The 15,882-nt window shown below is 42.2% G+C and overlaps 1 protein-coding gene across 3 annotated transcripts in view; it reads left to right on the plus strand.

The window, feature by feature from the left end:
• LOC117511871 (tripartite motif-containing protein 54-like) overlaps positions 1-15,882 on the plus strand; it is a 54,373-nt gene that overhangs the window by 4,614 nt on the left and 33,877 nt on the right. For 2 of the 3 annotated variants that reach the window (XM_034171780.1, XM_034171778.1), the window contains exons 2-9: positions 4-185; positions 318-495; positions 4,404-4,499; positions 12,361-12,438; positions 12,666-12,821; positions 13,068-13,090; positions 13,208-13,332; positions 13,735-14,363. In XM_034171780.1, the coding sequence (XP_034027671.1) occupies positions 4-185; positions 318-495; positions 4,404-4,499; positions 12,361-12,438; positions 12,666-12,821; positions 13,068-13,090; positions 13,208-13,332; positions 13,735-14,363 (1,467 nt within the window). The remainder of the gene's footprint in view (positions 1-3; positions 186-317; positions 496-4,403; positions 4,500-12,360; positions 12,439-12,665; positions 12,822-13,067; positions 13,091-13,207; positions 13,333-13,734; positions 14,364-15,882) is intronic. The other variant, XM_034171779.1, reaches the window with a different exon arrangement.

A 15,882-nucleotide genomic window follows, 5' to 3' on the forward strand; every position in this document is an offset into this window, starting at 1 on the left:
CAGCCATCACTGTTCCAGGCCCGGACCACCATGATGGTGAACAGCGGCCGTTTCCGCTGTCCATCCTGCAGGCAGGAAGTGGTGCTGGATCGCCACGGTGTGTACGGCCTGCAGCGCAACCTACTAGTGGAAAACATTATAGACGTCTACAAACAGCAAATTAGCAACATGAGCAACCCCGCCAGGTGAGGCGCATGAACGAATGTATGAACACTGAACACGTGTGACCAAAGCTGCCGGGCCTCACCCAGCCCCTGGTCCTCCAGTTTGACACCACTGTTCTGCAGATTTATGGTGTGACTGTGTTTCCTTGCCAGCGCCCCGCCTCCTCCTGCTCAGCCTCCGGCTGAGGTCACGTGTTCGGACCACGAGGGTGAGAAGTTGAACATCTACTGTCTGAGCTGTCAGCATCCCACCTGCTCCCTCTGCAAAGTCTTCGGGGCTCATCAGTCCTGCAGAGTGTCCCCGCTGATGGACGTCTACCAGCAGCAGAAGGTTCCAAAGTCATCTTCTAAATACGATGCAGAGCAACATACTGAAAACACACCAGGGACAAAGTACTTTTAGTTCAAATGATTGAGGGACACAAAGTCAACAAAGTGATTTTCTTTTCATTCTGCATTTGCACATTACTGACCTGCAGCGAGGAGCTGATGACACTCACCTGCCTCAAGTGTAGCATTATACAAAAATAAAAACTCATCTGATCTCCACAAAACCTGATGAAATGATCAGTTAGTATTTCAAGCAGAAAAACTCGCCACATTTTAAAGCTGCGTAGAAAAAAGAAACTGGGGGAACACAAATACTGCATATAGAAATGATATTTTAATATATTGTGTTCTATTAAACACCATCTCCATTTTATTACTTTAATATTTGTAGGTACTGCCAATATATTTCTCATTCTAATAGTTATTGTAGAACTCACATGTTCAATTTATTAAATACTATTGACTACTTATTATTTAGATTATTTATATTGATAATCATATTTCATTTATCTATTGTATTTCTATATTTAATCAACTAATATTTACATTGTAATTTTTACTTTCATTCAATAACTCTCTTAAATAACTGGCAGCATGTGCTGACGTAATGCTATGAAAGCTGATTTAATTTGGGGTAAAAAGGAATCCCAATCATCTGAAATATTCATTATTATTATTATTTACACTGTAATTGGTAAGTGGCTTCCAGAATTGTCCAGGCAAGTTCAATAATTGAGGTCAAGGTCATTTGAGACGTAGGTCAAAATTTATTTATTTATTTATTTTTTGTCCACTCTGATTTACACCAAATTTGACACACATGCATGCCTGTGAATTTTCAGGATCTTTCCTGAATTCTGCATTCTGGATGTATTCCTGTCTCTTTTTTTTTTAGATGTCTGCTTGGCTGCCAAAATAAGGCTTAAAATGGGTCTAATTTTTCCTAAAACCCAGAAGCTCTTACAGCGGCCCCAGACCTCCAGCCAACTTTAAGGATTTTCCAGGATGTTTTATTCTCATGCCTGCATATGTAGGTGGATTCTGGAATTGCCCAGTTCAGGTCAAATTTGCCAAAGGTCGATCATTGGGGTCAAACTCATATCTGCCTGTTTGCCTGTTGGCCAACTCTTTCCAGGTCCTTTTCATAAAAGGACCTGGAACCATAGCACAACCACAGTGGTTGTGCTATGTTTCTTCCTTTTCAGGAAGCAACATAGCGCAACCACTGCTGCCTTAAAAGTAGTCAATGACATCATTACCACCCTGGACAGTAAACATCATTGTGCAGCCCTGGTCATAGATCTCACAAAAGCTTTTGATACAGTTGATCATACGTTATTGGAACATAGGCTCACTGCATGCAGATTTTCAAATCAGACAGTAAAATGGTTTCACAGCTACCTTTCAGGCCGGACTCAATGTGTGAAGACAGATGGATTCACATCACAAACACTCACCATCACCAAGGGAGTACCACAGGGATCAGTATTAGGACCTCTACTATTCATTCTCTACATTAATAACATAAATCAGAATATCCTAAAGGCACATTCACATTTTTACACTGATGACACAATCATCTACAGCTCTGCACACTCACCCGCTCAAGCCATCACTCATTTACAATCAGCTTTCGACATTATTCAAAATAATCTTCTTAATCTAAAATTTATCTTAAACTCAGACAAAACAAAAGTCATGTTGTTTTCAAACACCAAATCCAACCTTCAAATCCTGCCACAAATCACCACCTTGCAGGGAATTCAAATAGAATTTGTTAAACAATACAAATATCTTGGAATTTGGATTGACAATACACTTTCATTTGCACATCATATTAATCTGCTTGTAAATCGACTCAGAATCAGGTTGGGTTTCTTTTTTCGAATTCGGACTTGTCTGTCCTTTGAGGCCCGGAGGAGGCTTGTTGCCGCCACTTTTATGCCAATGTTGGACTATGGCGATGCATTGTACATGCACTCATCAGCTCAGAGTCTGAGAGCTCTTGATGCTGTCTGTCGTGGAGCTCTGAGGTTCATCACTGGCCTCAGAGCTCTTACACATCACTGTATTCTTTATGCTCGTGTTGGTTGGTCCTCCTTGGCGTTTCGCAGGCTTAGGCATCTGTATTTACTCATCTATAAATGTTTACTTGGGTCAGCTTCCTGGTTACTTAAGGATGTATATTTCTGGGAAATGCATTGGTTCCTATCAACTTCGTTCTGCCGACCATTTTTTATTGTCAGTCCCAAAGGTCCGGTCAGAACTGGGAAAGAAGGGCTTTCAGTTTGCTGCACCCTCTGCATGGAACCTTTTACAGAATGACTTAAAACTGAGGGAGCTGGTCTCCTTAGAATCTTTTAAAGGACTTTTAAATGACAGAGATGCTGGCACATTGACATGTAGTTTTAGTTGTAGTTAGTACTTTTATACTGAAACTTTTCCATTGGCTGGTAATTTGTTTATTCTGTATGTGTGGTGGAATGCTGAAATTGACACGTAACCTTGCTGCCTGTCTCGGCCAGGACGCTCTTGTAAAAGGGATTTTTAATCTCAATGAGACTCTTTTCTTGGTTAAATAAAGGTAAGAAATAATATCTAGCTAATGTTTTTTTTTTTTTTTATGTCAGTGAAGGTTGACCATGAAACTGACCTTAAACTAGAGACATTCATCATGAAATGCCCCGTGTGCAGTATTATTTTCCATGCAAAGTGCAGTAATATGTACTTGTATGGGGTGGGTATTTGGTTGAAGCCTTATGTGTTTGATGTAAACTGGGATATACAATGAAAAAATTGGAGATTGGCATAATATTTATTTAGAGGATGTGACAAACAATGACCAGTGGTCAGCCTTCAAAACAAATGTAACCATTGGTAAACTTAAAACGGAGGTCAAGGTCACCGGCCTTCGAACCCATGCAAAGTACTCCTCCAAGGCATGTACCCACCAGATATGAAGTTTCTGCGAACAATAGGTGCAAAGCTACATTGCAGCGAAGGATTTGACAGTTGTGACCACTGGTGACCTTCAAAAGTAGGTCAAGGTCACTGGCCTTCGAACCCATGCGAAGTACTCCTCCAAGGCATGTACCCATCAAATATGAAGTTTTTGCGAGCAATAGGTGCCAAGCTACATTGTGGCGAACAAATTGCGGCCGGACAGACGAACTGATGGAAGGACAGACAACCTGGATGATATATGCCCCACCTCGCGGTGCAAGCGCCGCGCGGGGCATAAAAATCGGGCAGTTCCACGAGATTGTCACGTCTGTTACCACTTTAAGTGGTCCTGCTGTGATCTCGCTGTCCCAGAGACTTCCTGTTCTCAAGATGAAGTAAAAATGAACAAACCACGGCTCTCTGGGACAGCTGGTCAAAGCAACAATAATGGATGAGGCTCGTGGAATTGCCCAATTCAACCTGGCAAAGATCAAAGTCAAGGAATTTGATTTTTAACCCAATTTGGCCCAAATGTGGTACACAGCTGGTTGGATTCCAGAATTGCCCTTTAAGGTCAGCTTGAGGTCAGTTTATTTGGGTGACAGTTAAGATCCAGATCTTGTTCAAATATTCATCCAGATATGATGAAGTTGCTGTATTACAAACAAGCAGTTATCATGTCTTTGGATCCTCGGTCTGGGTGGAGCTCATAAAGTCATGAAGTTGCTGGACAGACATGTTTGTTGATGCTATTATCTTTGCAGGGGACTGAAGGTCCAGGTCTTTAGGGTTTTGGTGCTTCCTTTCTTATTTGTTGGTTGTGAGACTATAAATAAATTTGGTGCGTCACAGCGACAGGAGCAGCAACTCATTGATCTAAAATATGTGACCACTGCTTGAAAAAATTGTATCCATTTTTTCCACGTGTGTGAGTTTTTCGGTTTTCTTTTCTTTCTGTTTGATCAGGATGAGTTGAGTGAAGGACTCGATTCTCTCATGAAGGTTAACAACAAAGTCCAGGCTTTGATCAGTGAGCTGGAGGAGACGTGCAGAACTATAGAGGTTTGTGTTTGTCAGAATGTCTTCTTTATAAACCCACATCTGTTCAGTTTAACAGATTACCGTATTTTCTAGGACCAAACAAACAAAAAAAAATTACAGCTGGTAAAATAAGTATTGAACATGTCACCATTTTTCTCAGTAAATATACTTCTGAAGGTGCTGTTGACAAACTTTTCACTAGATGAAAGTAACAATCCACATACAAAGAAAAATACATTACATGTGACAATGTGAAATGACACAGGAAAAAAAATTCAACACCTGAAGAAAGGAAGGTACAAAAAGACATGGAAAGCCAAGACACCAGCTGAAATCTGTCGGTAACTAGAAAGCAAGCCTGTCCCTTGTCAGTGCAAATTAATATCAGCTAGTTCAGTCAGGGGCGTAGGTTTGCATATGGACCATAGGGACAAGTCACAACCAATATTTTGGGATGGCAAAATAGTCCCTACCAATATTTAGCATTTTTGTTTATATAACAAAATCATTTACTATTTTTTTGCGAACTCGATACTATAATTTTAGTCGTCACGTTTTGTGTTTTCGACGTGCCAGAGTGACAGGGTTACCCATGTTGCAATTTCATTGGCTCACGTTCTTCTCACATGGACGTAAACAAAGCGCATCTCGTGGCAGGCAGCGCTTCATTTGTAAAGTGGGAGGTCCCGGAGCGCAGAGGATGGGTGGCTCCGGTGCAGTGTTGCCAGATGTACGATAATTATCGTATTTGTACGATAGTTTTGCCATCTGTACGATGTACGATCTATAATGGGAAAAAACCCAAAATGTACGATAATTTCAGTTGGTTGCCCAAACACGCATCTCTCTCTGACACCCAAGAATCATTTTGCAGGCGTTGCACTCAAGCGGCATCAAACACACAACACACACAGGGCTGCTGCTGCTGGCTTTGGGCTGCCGGGACAGTCATTTGAAATCCCGCCCCCTCCCCATACAAAGTAATGAGTTCCATCCAATCTGTGCAGGACAGGACAGGAAGATTCCCCAACCAACGTCTTTTTTTTTTTTTCTTCGAAACTGTATTTCAACAAATGCAATAACAAACGAACAAAACACAAGAGCAAAGAGATATACAAGAAAAATAAAAAAAGTTCAAGTTCCTTATGGAGGTGTCAACATTTTTTCTGTGTTCAACAAAATCTGCACAAGTGGCATCGGATGACGACAGCGACCTCGAGGTTGAATTCGACTCTTTCTAGTCTGGTAATTAACACATGTTTGTGTTACTTCACAGTCTTGCTTGTGCATTTGCGTTCTTTTTGTGCCATAGTTTCCCCATTACTACAATTATTGTTTAAAAATGTGACATAAAATTCTTTGTAAATTAAAAAAAAAAAAACGCTAAAATAGCTACGTTGTATGTGTTTTGTTTGTGTACGATAATTTCTCCCAAAATACGATAATTTTGAGGTTTTGGTACGATAGTTTCATATTTCATATCTGGCAACACTGCTCCGGTGCAGAAAAACAAGAAGGGCGGGGGGGGAGGGGTTGCGAACAATGCTGTGCGCCACACTTAAAATAAACTGCACACACCTTCACAAATGACACTAACACCCCGCCTTTTCCTCACAAAATACTACATTTATGTTTGCTGTCTGTCTATGTACTTTTCTGTCACTTTTGCGCTCTTTTTCATACTTTTCCCTCGTTTCAAAAGTCACCGAACGCACTTTACCGTAATATATGCAACATATAGCACACTGTTGGAAAGCACGGGTTCTTGGCTTGATGTCAGTGTTGAAATTTTTCAGAGTGAGGGCTTACATGAGAACTTACGGTAATGAGAATCAGCGGCGCACTAGTGTGAAACTTCCGTGTTTTTCCTCTGCGTTATGACATCACAGGCTTACGTTTACCGTAATACACCATATATATCATTGGAAATCCCTTTTTTTTGGCAAATTAGGTTGCCAGATACCTACAACTGCATTATTGATGAAGAGAATAGATTATACATCTTGTTTGCAAAAACTTTTTTTTTTTTTTTTTTTTTTTTAGCTCCACAAGTATTTTTTTTTTTTGTCTTGTTCTCTCAGGTGTAGGCCTATAGAATAGATTCGTGATTTTGGGTGCAATTTTGTTATTTAAGCTATTTGTTTGTTTGCCTACACACTGTAAATAAAGTGTTAAATTATTCAGCATTATGTCGTCATATGTTATGTATTATGCTGTACTTGTGCGTCTAATGGTATGAGTGGGTTAGGGGGTGATGGTGGTGAGCAGGGGGGCCGGGGGGGTGGGGGGGTGTGGTATCGTCCCTACCAAAGCTGAGACCAAACCTACGCCCTTGAGTTCAGTCCCAACTGATGGCCTATAAAAAGGTGTCCTGTTACAAAGGTATCACACAAGAAACATCTCATGATGGGTAAAAGCAAAGAGCGTGACAGGACGATTTCTAAACTTCTGAATGTTCCAGTGAGAACTGTGGGGCCATAATCTGAAAGTGGAAAGAAGAACATCTCACCATAAAGCAGTCATGACCAGGTGCTTCTCACAACATTTCTGACAGAGGACTGAAAAGAATTATCTGGAGTTGTTTAAGAATCAAGGACCACTGAACAATTGTTTCAAAGAAAACAATGTAATGCAGTCAACCGCCATAGCCTGTATACACGCTCAGCACACAAGACTTCACTGCTGAAGATAAAGCATGTTGAAGCTCTTTTAAAGTTTGTGGCACAACATTTAGACAAGCCTATGAAATACTGGGAGAATATCGTCTGGTCAGATGAAACCAAAACTGAACTCTTGGGATGCATAATACTGAGTGGTTAGCACTGTTGCCTCACAGCAAGAAGGTCATGAGATCGATTCTCACCAGTGGCCTTTCTGTGTGGAGTTTGCATGTTCTCCCCGTGTTTGTGTGGGTTCCCTCCGGGTGCTCCAGCTTCCTCCCACATCCAAAGACACGCAGGTTAGATGGATCGGAAACTTTATGTTGGTGTGAATGTGTTTGTTTGTCTGTATGCGGTCCTGCGACAGTCTGGCGTCCTGTACAGGGTGAACCCCACCTCACACTCTGTGACTGCTGGGATAGGCTCCAGCCTCTGTGACACTTAATTGGAGTAAGCCGGTATGGAAAATGGATGGATGGAATAATACACACCATAAATGTCACTGCACATCAGCCCCAAAACACCACACCAACAGTAAGGTTGGAGGTGGAACATCATGGTGTGGGGCTGTTTGTCAGCATGTGGCACTTGGCAAATCTTATATATTTGAAGAAAGGATGAATCTCGACCGGAAAAACGTGCTTTGCCCGCTTCAGGTCGGTGGAGTGTCCTTGGCTCAAGTGGAGGAGTTTAAGTATCTCGGGGTCTTGTGCATGAGTGAGGGACGGATGGAGCATGAGATCGATAGATGAATCGGTGCAGCATCTGCAGTGATGCAGTTGCTGTATTGGACCGTCATGGTGAAGACAGAGCTGAGTAGGGGGGCAAAGCTCTCGATTTACCGATCGATCTATGTTCCGACCCTCACCGATGGTTATGGGTGACTTGGGAACGCCTTGGGGTTCCCCCGGAGGAGCTGGGGGAGGTGTGTGTGGATCGGGAAGTCTGGGCGGCTTTGCTTGAGCTGCTGCCCCTGTGACCCAACTCTGGATAAAGCGGAAGAAAATGGATGGATGGATGGATGGATGGAAGGATGAATGGAAAAATATACCAAGATATTCTTGACAAACATTTGCTGTTATCTTCCAGGAGGATGAAGATGAAACAAGGGTGAACATTTCAGCAAGACAATGATCCCAAACACGCAGACAAGGAAACTCTCAACTGGATTCAGAGAATGAAATTAAAGAATGGTCCAGCCACTCAGCTGAACTGAATCCAAGAGAAAATCCATGGAAAGAACTAAAGAATACTGAAAATAATCTTTTTGAGCCACTGCAGTCTGCCTTTAGAAAATATTCCACAGAGACAGCTCTCACTAAAGTGGTGAATGATCTTCTACAACCCCAATTCCAAAGAAGTTGGGACGTTGTGTAAAATGTAAATAAAAACAGAATACAATGATTTACAAATCCTCTTCAACCTATATTCACTGTGTTTTGTACAACACCACCACCTGTAATAGGCACCCTGCTTTTTTATATAGCAGCCCTTGGGCACATATTGCGGCGTTTTGTGATTTGGCCGTTTTTCCCCGATGCTGATGGGGCAATTGCACGGGCCAATAACGGCTGGTAATGTCATCCACATAAAATCCTTAGAAGATTGCCTTGCATGAATGAGACACGGGTAATTTCCTACTTTTAAACTCTGATAAGACTGAAATGACCGTTCTTGGTCGAGTGAGATATCAGCATCAATTTGACCAGCTAATGCCTAGTCTAGGCTCATGTGTCACACAACCCCATTTCCAATGAAGTTGGGATGTTGTGTAAAATGTAAATAAAAACAGAATACAATGATTTGCAAATCCTCTTCAACCTATATTCAGTTGATTACACCACAAAGACAAGATATTTAATGTTCAAACTGATAAACTTTATTGTTTTTGTGCAAATATTTGCTCATTTTGAAATGGATGCCTGCAACACATTTCAAAAAAGTTGGGACAGTGGGATGTTTACCACTGTGTTACATCACCTTTCCTTCTAACAACACTCAACTGAGGACACTAATTGTTGAAGCTTTGTAGGTGGAATTTTTTTCCCATTCTTGCTTGATGTACGATTTCAGTTGTTCAACAGTCCGGGGTCTCCATTGTCGTATTTTGCGCTTCATAATGTGCCACACATTTTCAATGGGTGACAGGTCTGGACTGCAGGCAGGCCAGTCTAGTACCTGCACTCTTTTACTAATAAGCCACGCTGTTGTAACACGTGCAGAATGTGGCTTGGCATTGTCTTGCTGAAATAAGCAGGGACGTCCCTGAAAAAGATGTTACTTGGATGGCACAATGTGTTGCTCCAAAACCTGGATGTACCTTTCAGCATTGATGGTGCCATCACAGATGTGTAAGTTGCCCATGCCATGGGCACTAACACACCCCCATACCATCACAGATGCTGGCTTTTGAACTTTGCAATAGGTAACAAACTGGATGGTCTTTTTCCTATTTTGTCCAGAGGACACGACATCCATGATTTCCAAAAACAATTTGAAATGTGGACTCATCAGACCACAGCACACTTTTCTACTTTGCGTCTGTCCATTTCAAATTAACTCGGGCCCAGAGAAGGCGGCGGCGTTTCTGGATGTTGTTGATGTATTGGCTTTCACTTTGCATGGTAGAGTTTTAACTTGAACTTGTTGATGTAGCGATGAACTGTGTTAACTGACAATGGTTTCCTGAAGTGTTCCTGAGCCCACGTGATAAGCTCTTTTACACAATGATGTCGGTTTTTAATGCAGTGTCGCCTGAGGGATCGAAGGTCACGGGCATTCAATGTTAGTTTTTGGCCTTGCTGCTTACATGTAGAACGTTCTCCAGATTCTGTGAATCTTCTGATTATATTATGGACTGTAAATGATGGAATCCCTATATTCCTTGCAATTGAACGTTGAGAAACATTGTTCTTGAACTGTTGGACTATTTTTTCATGCAGTTGTTCATAAAGTCGTGATCCTTGCCCCCTGTTTGCTTGTGAACGGCTGAGCCTTTTGGGAATGTTCCTTTTATACACCCAATCATGACACTAACCTGTTTTCAATTAACCTGTTCACCTGTGGAATGTTCCAAACGGATGTTCTTTGAGCATTCATCAATTTTCCCAGTCTTTTGTTGCCACTGTCCCAAATTTTGAAATGTGTTGCAGGCATCCATTTCAAAATTAGCAAATATTTGCACAAAAACAAAAAAGTCTATCAGTTTTGAACATTAAATATCGTCTTTGTGGTGTATTCCGTTGAATATAGGTTGAAGAGGATTTGCACATCATTGTATTCTGTTTTTATTTACATGTCACACAACATCCCAACTTCAGTGGAATTGGGGTTATACATCACACTGACAAAGCGAGAAATTGTGGGATAATTTTTCATCCTACGTTGTCCTTTGACCACCACATCAGAGATATTACGAGGACTCCTTTCTTCCATCTGCGAAATATAGCGAAGATTCATCCCATCCTGTCCATGGCTGATGCTGAGACCCTGCTTCATGCATTTGTCTCTTCTAGATTAGACTACTGCAATGTTTTATTTTCTCGTTTACCACAGTCCAGCATTAGGGGTCTCCAATTGGTTCAAAATGCTGCAGCCAGACTTTTAACACAAAGCATAAAGTTTGACCACATTACAACCATTTTGGCATCTCTTCACTGGCTTCCTGTCTCTGTGAGATCAGATTTTAAGGTTCTGTTACGAGCCTATAAAATTGTTCATGGACTGGCACCTCTCTACCTAGCTGACCTAATTAAACCCTACGTACCGGCCCGGGCTTTGCATCCACAGGAAGCACGACACCCTAGGGTGAATTAAAAGTCTGCAGGTCACAGAGCTTTCTTATTGTGCCCCTGTTCTGTGGAATGAGCTCCGTGCATCAATAAAATGGTCAGATTCTGTAGAGATTTTCAAGTCCAGACTTAAGACGCACTTATTTTTCCTTTCGTATAGCTAGCATACTGGCGTACTATGGAACTGTGCTTCCTATCCTTTCAAATTCATTTTATTTGCAATGGAACAGGTCTCGGCCTCACCTTTATCTAAATTCTTGGTCTGTTAGTGAAACTTAGGGCGAGTGGCCGGCAATCACCTTAGTATTTTCTCTGTTTGCCTGTTGATTTACTGCTGATGAATTATACCTTAGGTGTAGTTTTTTTTTTCCGGCCGATTGATTCTGCTCTTTTTCTCTCTGTCTGAGGTGCAGAGGGCACTGCGTGGGTAGTGGCGTCTGTGGATAGCAGGATGCTGGAATCACAGAGAGATGCCATACCTGAAGCTGACGCAGCAGATGTTGTTTTGATTTCTTGTTTTCTGTTTCTTCAGCTTTGTAAAACTTTGTAAAAACATTGTAACTGTTAGAATGGCCTAAGCAGAGGGTCACCCCTTTGAGTCTGGTCTGCTTGAGGTTTCTTAATCAGTATGATCAGAGGGAGTTTTTCCTTACCACTGTTGCCTGTGTGGTTGCTCTAGGGGTTGGTAAGGTTAGACCTTACTTTTGTGAAGCTCCTTGAGGCAGCTTTGTTGTGATTTGGCACTATATAAAATGTAATTCATTAAATAAGAAATTAACAACAACAATCTTCAAGTTAAGTCCTGACTATTGGCTAAAGATGAAGTCTTTCAAATACTCAGTCAAGTCCCTCAAATTCCTCAAGTCCCACAACGACACCAACAAGTATTAAAACAAGACAAAAATCTTTCAAGTACAAAATCTAAACCATGTAGTTCAAATCCAAGACCATGAAGACTTGAGTCTATCAAATACCAAGTCAAGACCATCAAAATATTAAGTCATGTCCATAATCATCATCATCATCTTCAACCACTATACCAAAGTGAAATCCTGAATCAAGACTTTGCACTGCTGCTTCAAGTGCCAACGCTGAAACGAACTTAAATCAACCAAATACCGACTCGGCACCAAATCACAACATTCAGCATCAAAGAGTATGCGTATATTTTATACTTTTTATATGCTCAACCAGGGGTCACAATCCCTGCCCCTGCAGGTCATCTGGCCTACATGTTTTCCACATGTACCTACTGCAGCTTCCTCTGATTCGTTAAGTCAGTTTGTTCCGGAGCTCCTGACTGGCTGAATACACCTGACTTTGTTAATTAGCAGTGGGTGGAGCACGGAGAGCTGGAAAATATGGAGGCCAGGTGACCTCCAGGAGTTAGGCTGGTGACCCCTGCTTTAAACTCTGTTCTGCCCCCTGCAGGCCAACTGTCAGACACAGAAACAGAGTCTTTGTGAGAAGTTCCACCGCATGTTTGCCGTCCTGGAGGCGAGGCAGAAGGTCAGGTTTTCTATTTCACATCCGCAAGACTTTAATGTTCCTTACCCATAAAACTGAACTGTGACGTAATAAAAAAAAAATGCTCAAGTAGCACATGGAGGCATTAATATTTGAACCTGTAGTAATTATTCACAGTTGTCCAGGTTATATCAGTGGTACCTGCAGGGGAAAGTAGTACTCACTTTACTTAATTGTGACAATTATTATTGTCATCATTATCTCTGAAGGCAATGACACAGAAAATCAGCTCTGAGCAGGAAGAAAAGGCAGGCCACACCCAGTCCTTGGTACGTTGCTATGGAGACAGCGTGGAAGCCAACAGCAAATTGCTGGAGAGAGCAATGAGCAGCATGGACGAGACAGACATGGCGGCTTTCGTTCAGGTACTCGATTTTTGCTGCTTCTTTAAATCACTTTATATTACACGTAAATAAAGTAGACATCATACATGACATCAAACACATCTGATATATAAAGACTGATGACCTTTGACCCGGATGTACGCCACCTCAGGCGTAGGCTCCCGACCTCCGTGACCTTTGACAGGATAGAAAATATTTTGTCGTAAGAAAATAATTTAAATCTGTAATTTTGTCTTGAAAGATCTTTTGTTTTCTTTCTCCCTCCAGAGCTCCAAAGAGTTAATCACAAAGTGAGTATTATTTAAAAAAGTAAATAAATTTTGTGTTTTATCGCCCGCTCATCTTTCTCGTGTTCTTTTTTCTCCTGTGCTTTTTCTTTTTCCTTTTCTCCTCCTCCCTTTGCTCAGAGTGATGGCAGCGACCGCTTCCTGTCCAACCGTGACACTGAAACCAGGATACGAGAACATGCGTCGCTACAGGTTTAACTTCAGCCAGCAGCAGAGGGCGCTGCAGAGCATCAACTTCATCAAACGTAAGCAGATTGTCCCATGAGTCAGAAATAATTTAAGACTGTCATGATAAAACCTCAGAACAATGCGACTCGTGTCACGTGACGTCATAAAGAGAAGTCTCTGCACAAAAACATAAAAATACTGGAACATTTGCCGGAATATTTACTCCCACCAAAAATTATGACAACATGCTACCTGACAACAGTAAGAATAATATCATAATAATATACCTTTTAGTCCAGCCCCGCTGTATATTAATAATAATACATAAGAATAATATTTAAATTTCCTGTGTGATCTAAATGGTCCCTGAAGGACTGTCACGGGTTCTGTTGGTCCAAAATCAACTGAAATCTGCATTAGATTATTACTAATCCTGGATCAGAACAACAAATGCTCAGCAAACCCTTCTCTGTCTGTAGAAGAGCTTCCTGAAGAACCTCTGGAGGAACCACAGGAAGAACCAGAGCCAGAGGAACCCAAGGAACCTTCCATCCAGAATTTGGAACCAAAACATCCTGAGGAACCCTCTGTTCAGAACCTTGAATCAAATCACCTTCAGGAACCCTCCATCCAGAACTTAGAACAGAGTCGCCTTGAGAAACTTTTTGTTCAGAACATGGAACCCCAGCACCTTCAGGATCCTCCTGCCCAAAACCTGGAACCAAATCACTTTCAGGAATCCTCCATCCAGAACCTCGAACAAAGTCACCTTCAGAAACTTTGCATTCAGAACCTGGAGCCACAGCACCTTCAGGAACCCTCTGTCCAGAACCTGGAATCTGTTGTGGAACCAGTCAAAGAGCTGGTCCCAGTGCTTTTGTTCCCATCAGTGGAACCAGTGCAGTCACCTTCTGCAGCAGCAGTGGGTCTGGTGAAGGACAGTGAGGAACCTGCAGAGGAGGACCTGCAGCCAGAAGATGAAGGAGGTCTGATGAAGGATGAGCAGAAGGAGAGAGAGAAACCCCAGGCAGAGGAGGTACAAGGAGGCTGTGGTCCTGTCAAAGAGGGAAACCGCGGTGAACATCAGGAGGGCATGAGCATGCTGCAGGTACGCTACATGGCAAAGAACACACAACTCCAAAATACCCAACTTACTGTTAAAACATAGACACTGTGGAAATAAAATCATAAATTACAAATGAGTCTTTATGAAGGCCCCATCGCACTTGACCATGAATGAGGCCGATTGGGGAAAAACAGCCAGAATTTGAGCCGCATTCGTACGGAACAGACATGCGTACAACCGCGTACAAATGCTGTACGAATACCCAGAATGTGGTTTGAAGCCGGCTCGAATTATTTGCACACATTTGGAGTGCAGCAGCTCCAGAATCCAGGTGGACTACCCAGAGTAAAGGTCGAATTCAGCCAGAACACAGCACGAAACACAAAAAAATAATAAGAAAATAAAACAAAGAAACAAAAGAACACAGCATAAAACCCCACAATGCTGACAGAACACAGCAGGAATATGCAGAAAGCACCTCCAACGCCGGCCGTATGTGCCACTCAAGGCCTGGGTGGAAGGCAAGCAAGGGGAGGGGCGTGGGAGGGTGAGCGCCGTGGTCCGCACTGCCATGATCTGCTGTGTCCCATGTCCCACTGCTGGACTTCGAATGACATCCAACAGCCCCCCCCCCGTTGCACGTGTACAGTGTCTCTCTCGCTCTCTCTCTTTCTTTCTCTGGACAGCAGCTGTGTAGCGACAGCTGGGCAACCTGCTGATCAGATGGGTTTACGCAAGAGTGGTAAAGCAATCAGATGACGTGCGCACACACACGCAGCAGGGGTGATCAGAAGATCTAGCACACAAAGAGATTGGATCAGATGTAATGATCACATGCACGCGCAGCGGTTTGGTCAGCTGTTATGAGCACACACACACACACACACACAGTCTATGGGTATGTGGATGCACTCCTCCTATGCCTTTTAGTCCAGCCCCGCTGTAGGCTGGCCAGCGTGCGCCAAGTGGGTCCATTTGGAGCCGTTCCAAAAGTGACAATTTATTCTATTCATACTGTGCTAGCTTGGTAATACAGTTGCAACATCAGTCCTTCATGGGTGATTCTTTAACTATGGGCACTATTGGCCTTTTAAATGTAATTTCCACCACACCATTGCCTTACAATATAAAGCGCCTTGGGGCAACTGTTTGTTGTGATTTGGCGCTATATGCATGTGCTCTGATGTCACTGTTTATCTCCATAGAAACTACCCAAACAATCTTTCATACAAACTGTTTAAAGGGACATTACAGTGTTGTGGTGGAAATTACGGCAATAGTGTGGGACAACTACATTTTGTTTAAAAAAATCACAACAGTTGTATGACATTGAATACCCCAATTATGTTTTGATTATTTTACTGATATTTTATTCAGAGATATTTTAAAACATTAGAAAAAACATTTCTGTTGGGAAAGTGTAGTGACACAGACCCACAACAGGGGGCGTAAATGAACGGACAATAGAGGGAGTTAAATTAGAACACTTTACTGTTGTGAATGCCACAACCACACACAGCAGATTATAGAATAGATACAAGTCAATGAATGAAGGTGTCGT

The sequence above is a fragment of the Thalassophryne amazonica genome, chromosome 6, assembly GCF_902500255.1.
Source record: "Thalassophryne amazonica chromosome 6, fThaAma1.1, whole genome shotgun sequence".
NCBI classification, from domain to species: Eukaryota; Metazoa; Chordata; class Actinopteri; order Batrachoidiformes; family Batrachoididae; genus Thalassophryne; species Thalassophryne amazonica.